Source organism: Prionailurus bengalensis, chromosome A1 (genome assembly GCF_016509475.1).
Source record: "Prionailurus bengalensis isolate Pbe53 chromosome A1, Fcat_Pben_1.1_paternal_pri, whole genome shotgun sequence".
In the NCBI taxonomy this organism is placed as follows: Eukaryota; Metazoa; Chordata; class Mammalia; order Carnivora; family Felidae; genus Prionailurus; species Prionailurus bengalensis.
Genome location: NC_057343.1, coordinates 79,498,617 through 79,514,449, shown reverse-complemented (window position 1 = coordinate 79,514,449; position 15,833 = coordinate 79,498,617). Strand labels below are relative to the sequence as shown.

Below are 15,833 nucleotides of genomic sequence, written 5' to 3'. Positions count from 1 at the left end.
AGAGGACGGGTATGAACGTTACAGATTTCAAGGAGAAACCAGAAAAAAGATGGAAGTAAAGCCAGAGCAGAAAGCACCCCGTGAAGCTTCGCACACGGCAGATGCCAGGTGACCGTTGTGGACCCATGGAACCGAGCGCTGGATAAAGTGATATTGGATAGAGCCGGCTTTCAGGTAGTGTGAGATTTTCTAGGCTAATCTGAGGATTAATCATAAAAATGATTCAAGTCGGCATAAAGGACCTGAACACTGGTAGGCAATTAAGAAATAGGTTCTCCTCTGCCAACGCTCTTAAGGAGAGACAGACCATGGCACCGATCCAGCCCGTCTTTAGGAAAACATTCCATGCACCGTGTCGCTTTTAAGCATTTCTTCACAGAAGGAAGAAAACCCCAGGATGTTGTATTATGTGGCAATAATGAGATGCAGATTGTCAGGAAGGTCTTTATTAACTTGCTTAAGGAGAGCTGCTGAGAGCCTCCGAAGATAAAGCCCTGGGCTTCTCTTTGGAGCCCCCAGTGGGAGTTTAATTCACAATCCAGTAGAGAGTCCCACAATTCACAATAGCTGCTTGCTTTAACGGGTTGATAGCATGAAAAATATTTACTGGTTATGAAAGATAATCCACTTCTGAAAAGACGACCTCTTTTTTTTTTTTTCTTCAGAATTCCAGGTACAATAGATTCTTCTCCCGCTGACAGTGCATCACAGAACATCCCAGTGGTGATGGCTGCTCAGCTGCCTTTGGCTCATTGCAGAAGTGACGAGCTATTCATGCAAGATACATGTCTCTGGGAAGACTGGTGGCTACAGACCCACAGCCAATATGTTCAGGTAATTTCCCATGATTCCCACTACTCAAAGGTAACTTCTTGATTGGGCTGATCTACATATTTAACTGCCACACCTCTCTTCTTGGTTTTGCTACCGGGTTTCAAAGGATAACGAAACACCACGGTCTAGTGAGCATACCATGGCTGTGAGACCTGTGAGCTTAATATTTCCCCAACAAATCCTTACTGAGGGGCCCTGAATGGAGGCCTGACGCTAGATTTTTGTCCAGACCTATTTCTAACTTCCGGCCATTACCTTCACCTGTTTCTAGGTTGCCATAATTCAGAAACTACTGAATTGCTGCTGCTTGTTTTCATTTCTTTTGTCTAGAACGGCACCAAGAGGCGAGTGATGGAGGCTTTTCTGGGTGTCTTTCTCCTATCCCAATCATGGGGGCAGCTGAAAAAAAATCACCGGAAAGGAAAAGTATTCCCGTCTCTTTTCCTGGTCATGAGTTCCTGTGTAACTTTCAAAAGTAATTATCCTCTCAGACGGGGACTCCGCATCTTTTCAAAATCTCAATTGGTTTTCGAGGCTGACAATGGCCTCACAGAACAGAAATAGAAATCTCTCCCTGGTTTTGGAGAAAGGAGCCTTGTTTGATTCCTGACTCTGGGGCCCGTTAGTTCCTGTGATTATGGGAGAATCACTTAATCCCTCCAGGTCTTGGATTGCTCATTAGCAGAGGGGAATGCTGACACCTGCTTCACTGGCCTCACACAGGGCTGAGGATCTGGGGACAGAAGAGACTGTGCGTGCTCGGGGCAACAGGAAAGAACCGTCCACAAACACTGGCTATTAATATTATTAGCAGAATACCATTAACAGATGTTCCACAGCATTTCTGAGTATTTCCAGTTACACAAGGTCACATGCCCATACCTAGAACTGCTATTATCCGTCTGGTTCGTTTCCCTCCCCTGGCTCTTCGCACTCTTGTGGGGAAGATCCTAAGCGTTCCTGCTGAACTGCCACATGACCAAGAGAGATGATGGAGACCGTTCAGGACCTTGTCACGGAACTTCCAGGTGGAAAGCTCATCCTGCCTTCATCCCACGTGAGGCGACTAGTGCTTGCTGTTCCATCTCTGTACATTCTTTGCCCTTCACGACTATGCTCTGATGGGACCATGTACCCCAGGCTCACGTGTCTCCGCACACAGCGGGTCCCCTGGCTGCCATGCCTACTCCCCCACTTGTGCACCTGGATGGCCCCATCCTCTCCGGGTTGGGTACCACTCTCCCTGTTCGCAGGGCAGCCCTGGGGTGAGGCTCTCGCAAGCCTCTCCGCCAGCCACTCACCAAGCACACCGTGCGACGTGTAATGAGAATCTGAGGAGGTCCAGGACCTCTCTCCACCAACAAGGTGCGAGCACAACCCTGGGGCTCACCGGCCACTGGGAGCTCAGTTATGGACCCACCAATGGTTTATGACCTTCAGGCTAAAGCCTCTCTCTTCTCCTAGACTTTGACTCACTGAATTGGATGGGCCTGGCTGCCTCCGACAGTTGGTGAGAGGGCAGGGGCCAGATTTCTCCATTTCTTGACTCCCCGTAGCAAGCCCTGTACTTGCATTAAGTAAATGGGTTAGGGAATTAGCTCTACAAGTTAATGCAAGTCCCTTACGGGCCCCCGGTTGCACAATTTCCCTGTGTGAATTCTCGGGCATTTATAAAGAGAAGGTGCTCTAAATGGTGGGAAGAATGTCACAGCCATTCACAACACACATTAGGCTTTTTAAAAAGTGTCCAACTGATACAGAGGACAAACAGCCCTGTGCTCGTCACACAGGTGGGTTGGCTGCTGACCAATTTATTAACACTGAAAGCTCATTTTTAAGCAGAGGTGAACCAAGTATTATCTGGGAAATTAGAAACACTGCAAACAGGTCCCAAACACAGAGGCCGCCTGTTCCTTCAGAAGGGCCAAGAACTTGGTGGAAAACATCCTTTTCTCCCAGAGAGGGATCTTCTTCTTAAGTCAAAGGTCGGCTCCCCGGCACTGGGAGAAACCTAGATGGCTCTTCCTTGCCTAATATCCACTTGCTTCTCGGGGATGCTAAGCTCATCTTTCCAAAGGACTTACTCATTTGGAAAATCAGGGACATTTAGTGTTAACTCCAGATGGTTCCAGAACGCGGAGGAATGCCTTGTTTCACGGGAAGGAGGCTCTTACGTGATGCAGGAAGGCAGACAGCAACGCATCAGTAAACTATGTCCCTGTCTGTCCACGCCCTTCATGGCTGTCAGGATGCCTCAGGCCACTCCCCTGCCCCCAGGAAGTCACCATGGAGAGAAAGTGTGCAGGGAGGGAGGAAGGCGAATGGCCCTGCACTGGACTGTGCTAGAAGTGTCTGCGTAGAGGCAGGAAGCCTAGGGGAGGCCAAGCCCTGCATCCCGTCACGGGAGGCAGAGACATGCGTAAGGCGCACCCATTTCTTGTGCTGTGATCTCACCAGAACGCGTCAGAGATGAAATGAAGAAAGTGTCCCCAAATGGCAGCTCCCAGACACCGTCCTCGAGCAAGTCACAGATCTCTGCCAGGAAGTGCACGACATTTCTGTGATTTCAAAGCATTCTTCTTGTTACTAAACAATGACGGAGTAGCTGTCCCTAACGTGGCCTAGAAGCATCGAAACCTCATAAAATACTGATTTCAGAAGCACCTGTAGCTTGTCTTTTGGAACAGTGGTCTTTCACCCTTAGTCTAGGTATAATATTTAGAGACCCACACCTGTGTGTGTGTGTGTGTGTGTGTGTGTGTGTGGTAGTAGAAGGGGCTCCCTGAGCCAGCTGCCCTCCTCAGGGGTTTCCCTCGAAGCTCCTGGGGAAGATCTCACAGGCCAGTAGTGTATTTTCGGTGGAAATCTAACCCCAGAGAATTATTCTGTCTCTGTCATGAAAACTGATGCCATGCTTTCCGGAAGCAGGTTTCTCTTACTCTTAGGAGCAGTGGATCATGCCTGTGAAGGCTGAAGTGGGCCAAGTGGTCTGTACTAATTAAAGTGATTTAAAAATACATCTTTCATTTTTTTCTAAAGCACTTTCTAGAATAAATCTTTTAGTTTTTCTAAAGGACTTCAATAATAAAATATTTATACATATGTATTGATAAATTGATTTGACATTGGAATGTACTTCAAAATCATCCAGTAACGGTGGAGGGACCCCGGGCGGGATTAGAGACGAAGCGAGACTGGCCGTGGAGAGAGTCCATTAATCTGTCCCCTCTGCTTTTGCATATGCTTGATGCCTTCCATACGGCCAACTTTAAAAAGAACTCCTTTTCAAACAAATGGCCCAATGGGATAATATATTAAACGGTGAAAATTCATCTAACACTCTGATCGGAAAACTCAAAATACTCTTTACTCAGAATGTTCCTGCAGGAAAATAAAGTATTTGAGATGAACAAGAATTTCCATTTGGCTTAGGTGATTCTCTTTAAGTAAAACTGCCTCGAGGGCTGCTTTTTTTCAGGGAGGCTTTTCACCAAATAGGTATTTAATAAACACCGACTTATATGCAACGAGACGTACAGTTTTTGTTGTTCTTTACATCATTTTTGACTACCTATTTATATCTTGTAAACTATGGATGCACTATATCAAAAGTAATAAAACAATTTTTGTAAGAACATTCTGCAGATCGGACCCTTCCTTATTCAGCCTGGCTCTCCTCCTTTCTTCTCCAGATATGCTACATTTTTGCCCAACTCCTATCATCCTGGTCTTTTCAATGGGTGGAGAGAACAGCATGCTGACTTTATTTCATGTTCTAAAATAAACCCAACTAGACGCTGGACACCATTTGGCGCAATGGAGCACCCTAGTGGCCTACACCAGCCGATGACTCTCTCCCTTCATTTGAATTAGGTCTCATAATTTTTGAAACTGAGCAACTAGAAATAATTGGCATAATAATATTAGTCATATTATGACATCAGATGAAAAACATTTTGGGACCAAACGGGGTAATTGCGTCTAGAAAGGCACAGATAATTAAACATCCAGTCATTCTCAATGTCAAGGGCCAAGTGGCCCACATATGGTATTCCAAAATTGTATATACACCCCAATAGCCGTAAAGTGCACGTTTGGCATTTTTAAACTTACGTAACCACTTTCTCTACCCCAACCATATGGCTCCCACCTGCTGCGCCTCAGGTAAGCAAATGTGAACTTTCAAAACCTGTCTTAAAGACAAGAGGTAGGTAAGAGAATTGCCCTGGTGGGTGATGGGGGTGGTGGTGGTGCAGAATCGCTGTGTGCTCAAGGCATGTCGATGTCTCTCTCCCAGATGGATGGGCGCAGGGCAAGGGGGTTCCTCTCTGTGCCTTAAGTTTCCCATCTGTGCAATGGAGATAATAGCAGCAGACATCTCTTCATCTCCGGAAAATTAACTGGGTTATTAAAACGGTAACTACAGGGCAAGCACTACAACCACTCACTGCTAATATCATTCCTCTCGGGCTATGGGTTCATCGCCACCCCCACCCTTCTGTCTGGATGTGCATCCTGCTCTCTTAGCGTCTGAGTGACTTTGCACATCTCAGATCGCACGCCCACTAGTCAACAGAACGTGAACTGTTTTGAGGAAGATCATGTTTGTGAAATCCTACATCTAAGTCTGCGGAGCAGTGATGGAGCAGAATTATACACGGTAGGACTTCGTTACTACACAGGACTCATTGTACTTGATATTTTAACTGGAGATGCCCAGAGCGGGGTACTAATGACTACTAATGTAATCTCCTCAAGGTCACTTTCCAAAGAAGCGAGGGGAATATTTCCAACGCTTCTGCAAAATCGGCGGAACAATTTCCCCAGACCACAACCGCAAGAGATGAGGGTAATTAATTCAGGTGCCTGGAGGGTGAATTAGCCACCCACTGGATTATCTGGTAAGAAAGCCATTTCAGGTGAAAATACGGATATCTTTAAATATAAAGAGGGTAAAGGAAAAGATTTAAAACCTTAAAGGGAAGAAGTCCCAAGACTATAGTAAATCATTAATAACAGCCATTCAATTCATTCAGAAGAAAATGGATTACTGACTTCAGGATCAAATTGTGTAAACCTTAATCATCACGTAGCAGCTCTAGTGATTAGTGCCAGCACGAAAAACTTTTCTCTTCCGCATCTTATCTTTTGTCTCTTTTATTCTGCAAGAATAACCTGTAAGATCCCATGAGGACATGCCATGCAAACGTGCCAAGCTATTTCCCACATCACAGACCATCAAGAACTACCCAGTTCTCAACCGTTGTAGGTGGAACTCCTGGAATCTGGTGTGAGGGGATGACCTGATCTCATATTGCTAAATTTTCGGTTATGAAAACTATGGTGTTTGCACAGAAGCTGCCAATTCATGTGTTTATGAGAAAGTCGTAAATGGCTCAAGCTATTTTTTTTTTCAAATTAAGAGTGTTTTGTAAAAGCGCACGGTAGAAAAATAGATATTTTGTAACTTTAGGCTTGCACTAACAGTGTTGTACTTGAGGGTTTTTGAATTTTTTTTAATGCTTTTATTTCTTTTTGAGAGAGGGAGACCACAGAATCCAAAGCAGGCTCCAGGTTCCGAGCTGTCAGCACAGAGGCTGACGTGGGGCTCAAACCCACAAGCCGTGAGATCATGACTTGAGCTGAAGTTGGACGCTTAACCGACTGAGCCACCCAGGTGCCCCATACTTGAGGTTTTGATATGTGTTCTCAAATACTGGTTCATGCCACCGCAGGGAAATGTAATTAGCAAATTCACACACCACGCTGGAGGCCTCACTATACCTCTCACTATGCTGAGTCCTCAGCTCAGAGATTTCCAGAAGACCAATTCTGTCTAGAAATCCATTCACTTCACTTTTGTCAATCAAGTCAAGAAGAATTCACCCAATTCCTAACTCCAGTAAAATGAGCTGTATGTGGTTTTAATTAACTTTTAGTTCTAAAAGCAAATATTAATTTGTTCCTTTAATGCTTTGCTCTTAGATTCCATTTTGTTCCTTCGAATACAATATATGACTCATGAAATTCAAACATTCCTCTACCTACAAGGATAATTTCATTTTTTAATGGGCCTATCCTTAAATTGTTAGCAAAACAATTTGCATATTTTTTTTGAAAAATGAAGAGGGAGTAACTTATTGAGTCATTTGCTAAGTATTCCTACCTTGATCTACTTGTCACTTACTCAGATTGCTTTCTAAATATTTTAGAGTTTTTGTAATATTCCTGAACAGAAAAGTAATTTTCCTAATCAAATGATGAAAGCTAACATGTTTATATATTTTCTTTTGGAGACACAGCAGGTTCGCGTGTCCATAAAATGTCAATATTTTATTCCCACTCCTACCACTTGACCCGAAGAAGGCATTTAACCTCTTCACCTTGAAGTTTCCCATCTCAGTCTGTAAAGCTAGGATGTTAATGGTTTGCCATTTACCTGGAGGGGTGGGTATCGATGGCATTATGACAAAAGGGACCTGTTACAACTTCCTTAGACAGAAGATATGAACGTATTTCTTCCTTAAGATACAACACATTGGGAAATATTTTGGTTTTGTATAAAAGCCTTAGAATGTTTTTTGGAAGATGAATACATTAGTTGCGATTATTATGAGATCTGTTCCTCGGGGGGAGGGGGGCCTGGGTGGCTCAGTCCTTTAAACATCCAACTTTCGACTTGGGCTCAGGTCAGGTGTTGTGCCCGCCAGAGTGCATGGATGGTCAGTGCAAACCCCCCTCTAGGCTGAGTTACTCAATGAGAAGATACAGGTGTTAACAGAACCGCGTTAAGATGTCCCTGGGGTGGTACTCGAACCGAAGAAAAATGATTCATCTGAAGCAATACACAGGTGAGCAGTATGCAGTCTAAGGTTGTGAATGGACAGGTGGTCACGTGGAGTCACCTCCGCCCAGGACACTCGGGCACTCGTGGTGAGCTGTGAATGCAGCGGGAATCGGCAATGTGATGCTACAAAAATACCACTTCCGGGTTATCATGCAGCATATTATTAGAGAAAAGAGCACCAGCTCAAGCTCAGTCTTGCTCTAACACCTTGAAGTCACTAGACTTTGCTGAGCCCAGTTTTGGCACTATGTATTTTCATATCACAAGGCTTTATGTGCAGAATGGAAATATTCTTACCCCCTTGACCACATTGGCTGCACAAAATGTTTTTAAGTGGGCATCTGCTCGGAATGGCCACTCGGTCCCCCGAAGCCGTGTTTAAGCAACAGACAAGGATGTGCGCGTGTGCAGGCACGCGGACCCCGAGGCGGAGATGCACACCCGTGTGCTACGCACCCCGGCACGGGTTCCTCTTTTGCCTGCCTTCGGGGTCCCCGATTCTCCTCCCTGCGGGTTCCTCTCCGCCTACCTCCGGGGTCCCCGATTCTCCTCCCCGCCTACCTCCGGGGTCCCCGATTCTCCTCTCCGCCTACCTTCGGGGTCCCTGATTCTCCTCCCAGCCGCCGACTTGCGTAGCAAGCTCCTTCCGGAGTTGAAGAGGCTGGTCAGCTCGTCCAGGGGGCTGCTGAGGGCTCTGCAGTTCGGGGGGCTGTAGGGCACCGGGGAGGACGGGCTGGCGCTGGCTTTGCGGTGCTCGGGCCTGGCGGCCCTCCCGGGGGAGTAGGGGGCCTTGGGGAGAGAGCTGCACGCGCCCCCCGCGGGCGCAGAGTGGGGCGGCTGGTGCGCCCTGGGCGCGTCTGGGACGGCTGTCGCTCGGGCCGCGGCGCCCACGGGCTCCGGGGGGAAGGCGAAGTGCGTGGGCGGCCGGGGGGCCGGGGGCGCGGGGGAGGCGGCGGCGTGGGGGGCGAGCCGCCGGGCGCGGGCGGGCCGGGGGACGCGGGCCCATCCCCGTCGCTCTTGGGGTTCCTGGCGTGCTGCGGGGACAGCGGGCTAGAGCCTTCGGCTTGCACGGGGTACTTGAGGTTGGTCTCCAGCACCGGCAGCTTCTTCACCTCCAGCGGCGTCAAGGGCGACTCGTCGGATGCCGGGGAGCAGGTGACGGGGGTCGGGGGGAACACCAGGAGCGGGGGGCGGTGAGGGAGCAGGTTGGGGAAAGGGGCCGGGATGTCGCACGCGTCTCTGCAGGACCCGGCGGCCGGGCAGCCCCCGTCGCCCTCCTCCCCGGGGACGGGGTTCCGACTGTCACTGGGCAGAGCTGGGGGCGACGCAGACGCCTCGGGGGGCGCGAAGTACTTCATCTCCTCGTACACGGCCTCGGCCTGCTCAGGGCTGCCGGCGCGGCCCAGCATCTCGATGTACACGGGCTCGGGCTCGGGCTCGGGCGGGGCGCGCGCGGGGGGCGCGGGGGGCGCGGGGACCCCGAGCGCGCACCTCGGGCCGCCTCTGCGCCGCGCGCCCGCGATCTCCTCGGAGGAGCCGCTGAGCTTGGTGTTGGGGCTGCGCTTGGGCTTGCGGGGAGGAATCTTCTTCATGGTGCTGTAGTCGTCGCTGTGCGGCCTGGGCCGGGTCAGAGCTGGAGGGGGCACAGGAGAGGGACGCAGGTGTCAGCCAGGCCCCCTCCTTGCCCCGGGGTCCCACCGCGAGCACCCCGCCTGCCTCCCTCCGCCCTCCAGAGCCCTGGACTCCCAGCGAGGAGACCTATCCAGACCCCGCAGCTGGAGGCCAAGTGTACTGGTTGAGGAAGGCGTCAGGTGGGCAGCGAGGTGGCCCGGGATGGTCAGCCACCTGCACAGGGGAAGGGTGAAGCCCTGGGGAGGGCCTTTCAGATCTGCTTTCTGGAACATACTCTGCCTGCACTCCTCGGGCTTGATACAGCTGTGAAGTAAGTATGGACTGAACCGACCCTCCCCAGGGCCGGCAGGGACCTTGGCTAGTTAGTGGCATATGGATGCTTCCTGTAGGAAAGGCCTCGGCTCCTTGTGAATGGTATACTGGCGACAAAACACCAACATGTCCTGGGGAGATTACTTTCTTAGAAAGGACTTTCTAAAAAAGATGCCAAGGGTGAGTTTTACAATTAACTGGTATATTTGAATCCTTAACAGAAGCACGTATTTATCGGGAATCAAGATACAACATTTCACTAGGAACTTCTAAGTGGAAGGGGGTGCCGGGCTGGCTCAAGAAGAGCCTGGGCCTCTTGATCTCAGGGGTCAGGGTTTGGGCCCCACGCTGGGCTTAGAGATCACTTAAAAAAAAATAGAAGGTAAAAACACAAAAACAAAAACAACATCTAAGATGGAAACTTCTTATTTTTTAAAATTATTTCAATATTTTTTAACATTTATTTTTGAGGGGTGAGGGGAGACAGCATGAGCAGGAGAGGGGCAGAGAGAGAGGGAGACACAGAATCCAAAGCAGGTTCCGGACTCTGAGCTGTCAGCACAGAGCCCTACACGGGGCTCAAACCCACGAACTGCGAGATCATGACCTGAGCCCAAGTCATAAGCCCAACCACTGAGCCACCCAGGCGCCCCGCCCCCTGAGGCAGAAACTTTTTGTTGAAACAGGAGATATTTAGAAAAACAATGAACGAAGAAGAAAAACTATTTAAATATGACCCCAACATTTATTAAAGGCTAATTTTTAAAAATTCCAGGGGTGCCTGGGTGGTTCAGTCAGTTCAGCACCCGTCTGGATCTTCCCTCAGATTTGTGAGTTCTCACAGTTTGTGAGTTCCAGGCTCACATCTGCCTCTGTACTCACGGCGTGGAGCCTGTTTGGGATTCTGTCCCTCCTCTCTGCCCCTCCCCCGCTTATGCGTGCATGTGTGTGTGCACCCGCTCTCTCTCTCTCAGAAAAAATAAATAGACCTAAAAGAAACGAAAAACTTCCCAAAAAAACTTTTTAAAACATATTTTTACTATACATTGTAATCGTGTTCTTGTTCACTATAATGGCTCTGGAAACCGAGATGTTAATTTTAAAAAAAACTGCGGACAGTGTTGCTGAAATAGCAAAAGTTCTCAAAAATCTTGAACTATTTGGTTAATGTGGTCTTTTATTCCCCTGAAGGAATCCTTCATAGAAGCACAGCTAATTCTGCTGAGTTCCTGAGCTGTTCAAAGCAGCCAGGTTTTCTGTCACATGCACGTATGGACAGTGGATTTAGGTCCCGGTGTGTTCTCTCCTTCCTGCAGTCATTCAATTTGTCCTGCATTCCAGCAGCACTGACTGAGACACACTTGTGAACACGGACAAAATGTTCCCTACCTTCTTCTGCCCTGGTGGGAGGTGCAGACAACACAAACAGTAGAAACAGACAAGTAAATATGCTCACACGTTGGAATGTGCTACATGCCAGGACCAGGAACAACAGGTCGCAATAAGTGGTCAGAGAACTGTGTGTGTGTGTGCGCACGTGCATGTGTGTGTACGTGTGTGTGTGGGGGGGGGGGGGGGATGGCAAGGTGCCAGCTGTGAACTTCAAGGAGGTCATGGGCAAGTCTCTCTAAGCCCCAGTAGAGTCACACACACAATGATGATGTCAGTAATTATCTCAGAGGAATAAAAAGGAGAGATATTGTATGTGAAGTGGCCAGCTCGTGCTCTGGCACACTGTAATCATGGACCAAATTGGGGGGGGGGGAATCGAAATGAGAAAGGAAAAGAACAAAATTAATTTTCCAACCCACTGGACATGTTTGTAAGCCAGTATTATACAGGGTTCCCCAAAGCAGCCAACTTTTAAGAGCAGAAAATACCAAACATGCGTAACTCCGTAATTCGTGAGCATTATTCCAAAGGCTTTCAATGTGCTAAAACACAGCAGCTCATAAGCTTCTAGAAAGCTAATGAACCAAACACATTTTTAACATTAGTATTACAGAATCGTTCCGAAGATTTGAATAATTTAAAGGATTTGTGGCAGATTGTATTTGCCAAAACTGGCTTCAGTGGTATTTTCAACCCCACATGCTCTTCCAGAACCTGGAAGCCAGGAGGGCCTCTGTGACTGCCTGCCCCTGATGAATAAACTATGACAAAGGGGAAGCCACCTGCCTTGTGAGGCTGGATCATGGGCAGTACAGCTTCTGTCTGGCTCTTGCGCCCTTGGGACACATCTTGGGGGCCCTGATCTTTATGCATGACATCTGTCTACCCTGGAGCAGCCCTGCTGTGGAGCACATGTGTGGAGAGGCCACAGAGATGAAAGAAATACCACGGGACCCCATCCGCTGGGTCCCTCAGCTGTCTGGGTTTCCCCAGCCTAGACACCAGAAATATCTAGTGAACTGAGTCTTCTGATGATTCCACACCAGCCACCATCTCACCACAGCTGTGGCAGAACCAGGAGGTGGCTTTGCTGAGCCCAGCCAGCTGCTGAGAGAGAACAACATCATGCTTGTTATTTTAAGCCACTGGATTTTGGAGAGGTTTGTTATATGGCAATAGAAAGCTAATGTAGATATCGGTACCTGGAGGGTGCTACTATGAAATTACTTGAAAAGTGTGCCAGTGGCTTTGGAAAATTGGAGGATCCTTGAAGAGCATGTTAGCAGAAGCATGGTGATCCTTAAGAGTGCTCTTGGTGAGGCTTCAAGGGGAGGGAGAAATTCTGGAACCTGGAGGAAGCACAGCCCTTTTTATGCCACCACGGAAGGGTCAGCAGCACTGTCACCTGTGGTGGTGTGGAAAATAGAAACCATGCTCTGGGAGGTGGGTGATCTAGCGAAGGAGGGCTGCAGGCAGAGTGCGAAAGCTGCCTTCTGGATTATTCTAGCTTCCTCTAGTAAAATGTGAGAGTAAAGACATAAGCTAAAGAAAGAACTAGTAACTATAAAGGAGCCAGGGCTTTCTGGGCTTGAAAATAACATGGCTCTTCACTGCCAGGCTGTCCAGATGGCAAATAATTCCCAAGTGAAGAAGTAACTTCCAAGCAGAGATGAAATCTGGGCCGTTTCCAGGAAAAACAAACATGGGGCCAAGATCATGGCTTTGTGACCCTTTGTTAAGACCTCAGAAAGATTTAAATTAGGGCCTCACGCACCCTTCCAAAGCAGCAAGACCACAGGACTTGTAAGAACACTGAGAGCTTTGCCCCACAGAACTCCTGGAGAGAGCACAGAGTAGAGAAGAGATTGTCTCAAAAAAGTTAGTGGCTGTGGCTTTTCACTAGTGGAGTGGATTAGAAACCGACTCATAAGAAACTCACAAAGCTTTTAAGGGAATTGTATCAGCGTGCACTGAAAGGAGCAGAGGCGTTACAAAATGGAAAGTTCTGGTGCCTCAAAATTTTATGAGCAGAAAGCAGGCTGAGAGCCCCAAATAAGATGCCTCTTGTGGATCAGGAATTATAAATCGAAGGTGAGCCAAGACTGTAGAACATGGACCTAAGAGTCACAAAAAATCATTTCCAGGCATAGGACTAAATTCTATAGGCACATCACATGCCCAGGTGTCATGCAGAAGTGCCTCGTGCCTCCCAAACTCCCCGCTCCAGTCAAGGGCATCCACACCCATCCCTCCAGGTACTCCCCGTAAGGAATAGAGAACCTGTCTTCAGATAGAAGGGGGCATCCTGGAAGAGCTGCCTGGCTAAGCAGCTGTCCCTGAGCCCAGGACACCAGGGTCTGGCAGAGATGGATGAGGTGGGGACTTTGGGTCTGGCCCTGGTAGGGGTGAGGGGATGAGGCTTTTGGGAGTTTGGAGGAGGAGTGAGTGCATTTCAGATGCGGGAAGGGTGTGAATTGTTTTGTCCAGTGGGTGGAATGGAACTGAATTTCCCCCAAATTGGCCACAATAGTGTTTCTAGTCCTATCAAGACTCGGAGACTGTTTCTCCTTCTTCAACCCGGATGCACCCTCGGGACTGCCTGACAGGTGGAAGCTGGTGAACACGAGATGCACGACCACCAGGGCTGCCTGGTGCTCTCTTCCTGGAGCCTATGAGCCTTTGCCACACTGATTCTCTACATATGACATCCAGGTACCCTCAAGCCGTCATGCTGCACACACCACGTGGAGAGACCATCTTGAGACAGAGATGCCCAAGGAGTCCTAGTCCTTAACACGGCAGAGGCACCAGAAGTGCAAGTGACCGGCTTTCGGGTGATTCCAGCCACCAGCCACGACCTGCAGCTGCACAAGGGACCTTGACTGAGAACCACCCAGAGGAGCCCAGTGAACACCCACAATCCAAGCACTAGCATTAAATGACTGCATTGTATATAAATCCCTATGTTTTGGATGAGCTGTTAAACAACAACAGATAACTGATACATTCCCTCAAGGTTTGCTTTTGATGCAGATAGAATGTTGGGTTTTTTTTTGTTTCATTTTGTTTTTGTATTAAACTGTTATAAATAGAAGTAGCATGGCTTATTTGGAGGCAATAGAAAGGCTGGCCTCCAAGGCCCCACTGCCTGGGTCCAGAGCATGGATGTGTGACAAGGGACAGGTTATATTACCACCGCTCCCCGACTCAATGTTCTCAACCACAAAAGGGTCACAGTGATGGCGCCACTCCACTGGGTAGCTGTGAAGATTGAAGATGCTTAGAATAATGCCCAGCACCTAATAGACACTGAGTAAGGGCCAGCTTCTATGGTCATCGTCTTCTTACTTGCTACACAACCAGAAATTAACCATGAGTGACCGGCCGGCTTCCGTGGAGTGTAGGCTGGGCTTCGGCAGCACCAGATGACCTGGGGTGCTTTACTGAGAATGCAGACAATGCATTTACCCGCCCCACCCCGTAACTACTGAATTTGATTCTTTGGGGGTGAGACCTGGAAAGCTTTGGTCTTCATAAACTATAATTAGAAATCCACAGTTGGAGTATTAAAGTCTCATTTGATTTTATGGCTGTGTGTGTGTGTGTGTGTGTGCGCGCGCGTGTTCACACAAAGGCTTGCTAATAGTTCGTTTGCAAATATGGATGTAAGGATTATGAAAAGTGAATTTCTGTTAAGAATTTTGTTTAAAAAAAGAATTTTCTTAACAATTGTTTAGTCTTAAGATCTATGGAGAAAACACCTGTGACTCCATCAAGATGCGGTCAGGGAGTAATATTTCACGGTCAAAGGACACCTGTAGGGCAAATCCTGGTGTCCTAACAGTAGCTTAAGTGTTAAACCCTGCATTCTCAAACTTGACTCTTATCTGAGCTACTGTGCAGTGATCTAGGGACTTATGTCATTTTTAGGTTCCGTTAGGAGATAAGAATGATCGTAGACAGAATACTTGCCCTTTGAGGGTTTGCTAAGGCATGTCGGTGGCTTTTAAGTTGCCATTTTGCCCAGGACACAAGTTATTTGGCTCTATTCTCACTGAAAGCCAAGGACCTACATATTTAATCTATGAGAAAAAATGAACGAGAAGCTTGTTCATCAAGAAAATATTTGCCTCTGTGTGTGTGTACATATCCACTGTATTCCAATCCTTCCAGTGTGATTTTGCCTAGGGTCAGAGGAAACTTAATGCTTAGTACGGGACCTTGGACCTAAAAGATGTCCAGACTAGCTGCATACATGAGGGAATGTAGCATCAATTTACAACCAGCTACAAATTGGAAAAAGGAAAAAACAAAAAACAAAAACAAACGGGGCCTCCCCTGAGCCGTGATATATTGTGACCTTGCTATAACATTTTTTTTCAGTGGGAGGAGTCCGTAACCTTTGCCGTTAACCCATCTTACCCATTGGTCTGCACCCCACATGCGTAATGCCACTTAAGGCCCTTCCCGACCCCTCCCCACTCTCCAGCAAGGGTCAGCCCCCTTGCTTCGCACTCCACACCATCTGCTGTTTTTGCTGTTACTCTATCTCATAATCTGTTTGTTCATTTATCTCCCCCACTGGTCTCTGTGGCCCTCTGGGGGAGCCAGATCATGGAATATACTGAATTACTATGTGTTGAATGGACAAATGTGTCCATAAATTGTGAAATCCGCAATCCCGTTCTTCTATATCCAGTGACATATTCTCAGGATGGCGTTCACGGAATACCTGATTTCTGTCAAATTTCATGGAACAGCAAAACAGAATCAAGGGGCTTCTGTGAAAAATACACTGATAGTCCGAATTCAACAA

At 48.0% G+C, this 15,833-nt stretch overlaps 1 protein-coding gene across 1 annotated transcript in view; it reads right to left on the bottom strand.

Moving 5' to 3' along the window:
• Positions 1-15,833, bottom strand: part of MYO16 (myosin XVI) — a 609,750-nt gene that overhangs the window by 57,448 nt on the left and 536,469 nt on the right. Inside the window, 2 exon segments of the mRNA XM_043582911.1 lie at positions 8,275-8,622; positions 8,625-9,314. Coding sequence (XP_043438846.1) covers positions 8,275-8,622; positions 8,625-9,314 — 1,038 coding nt within the window.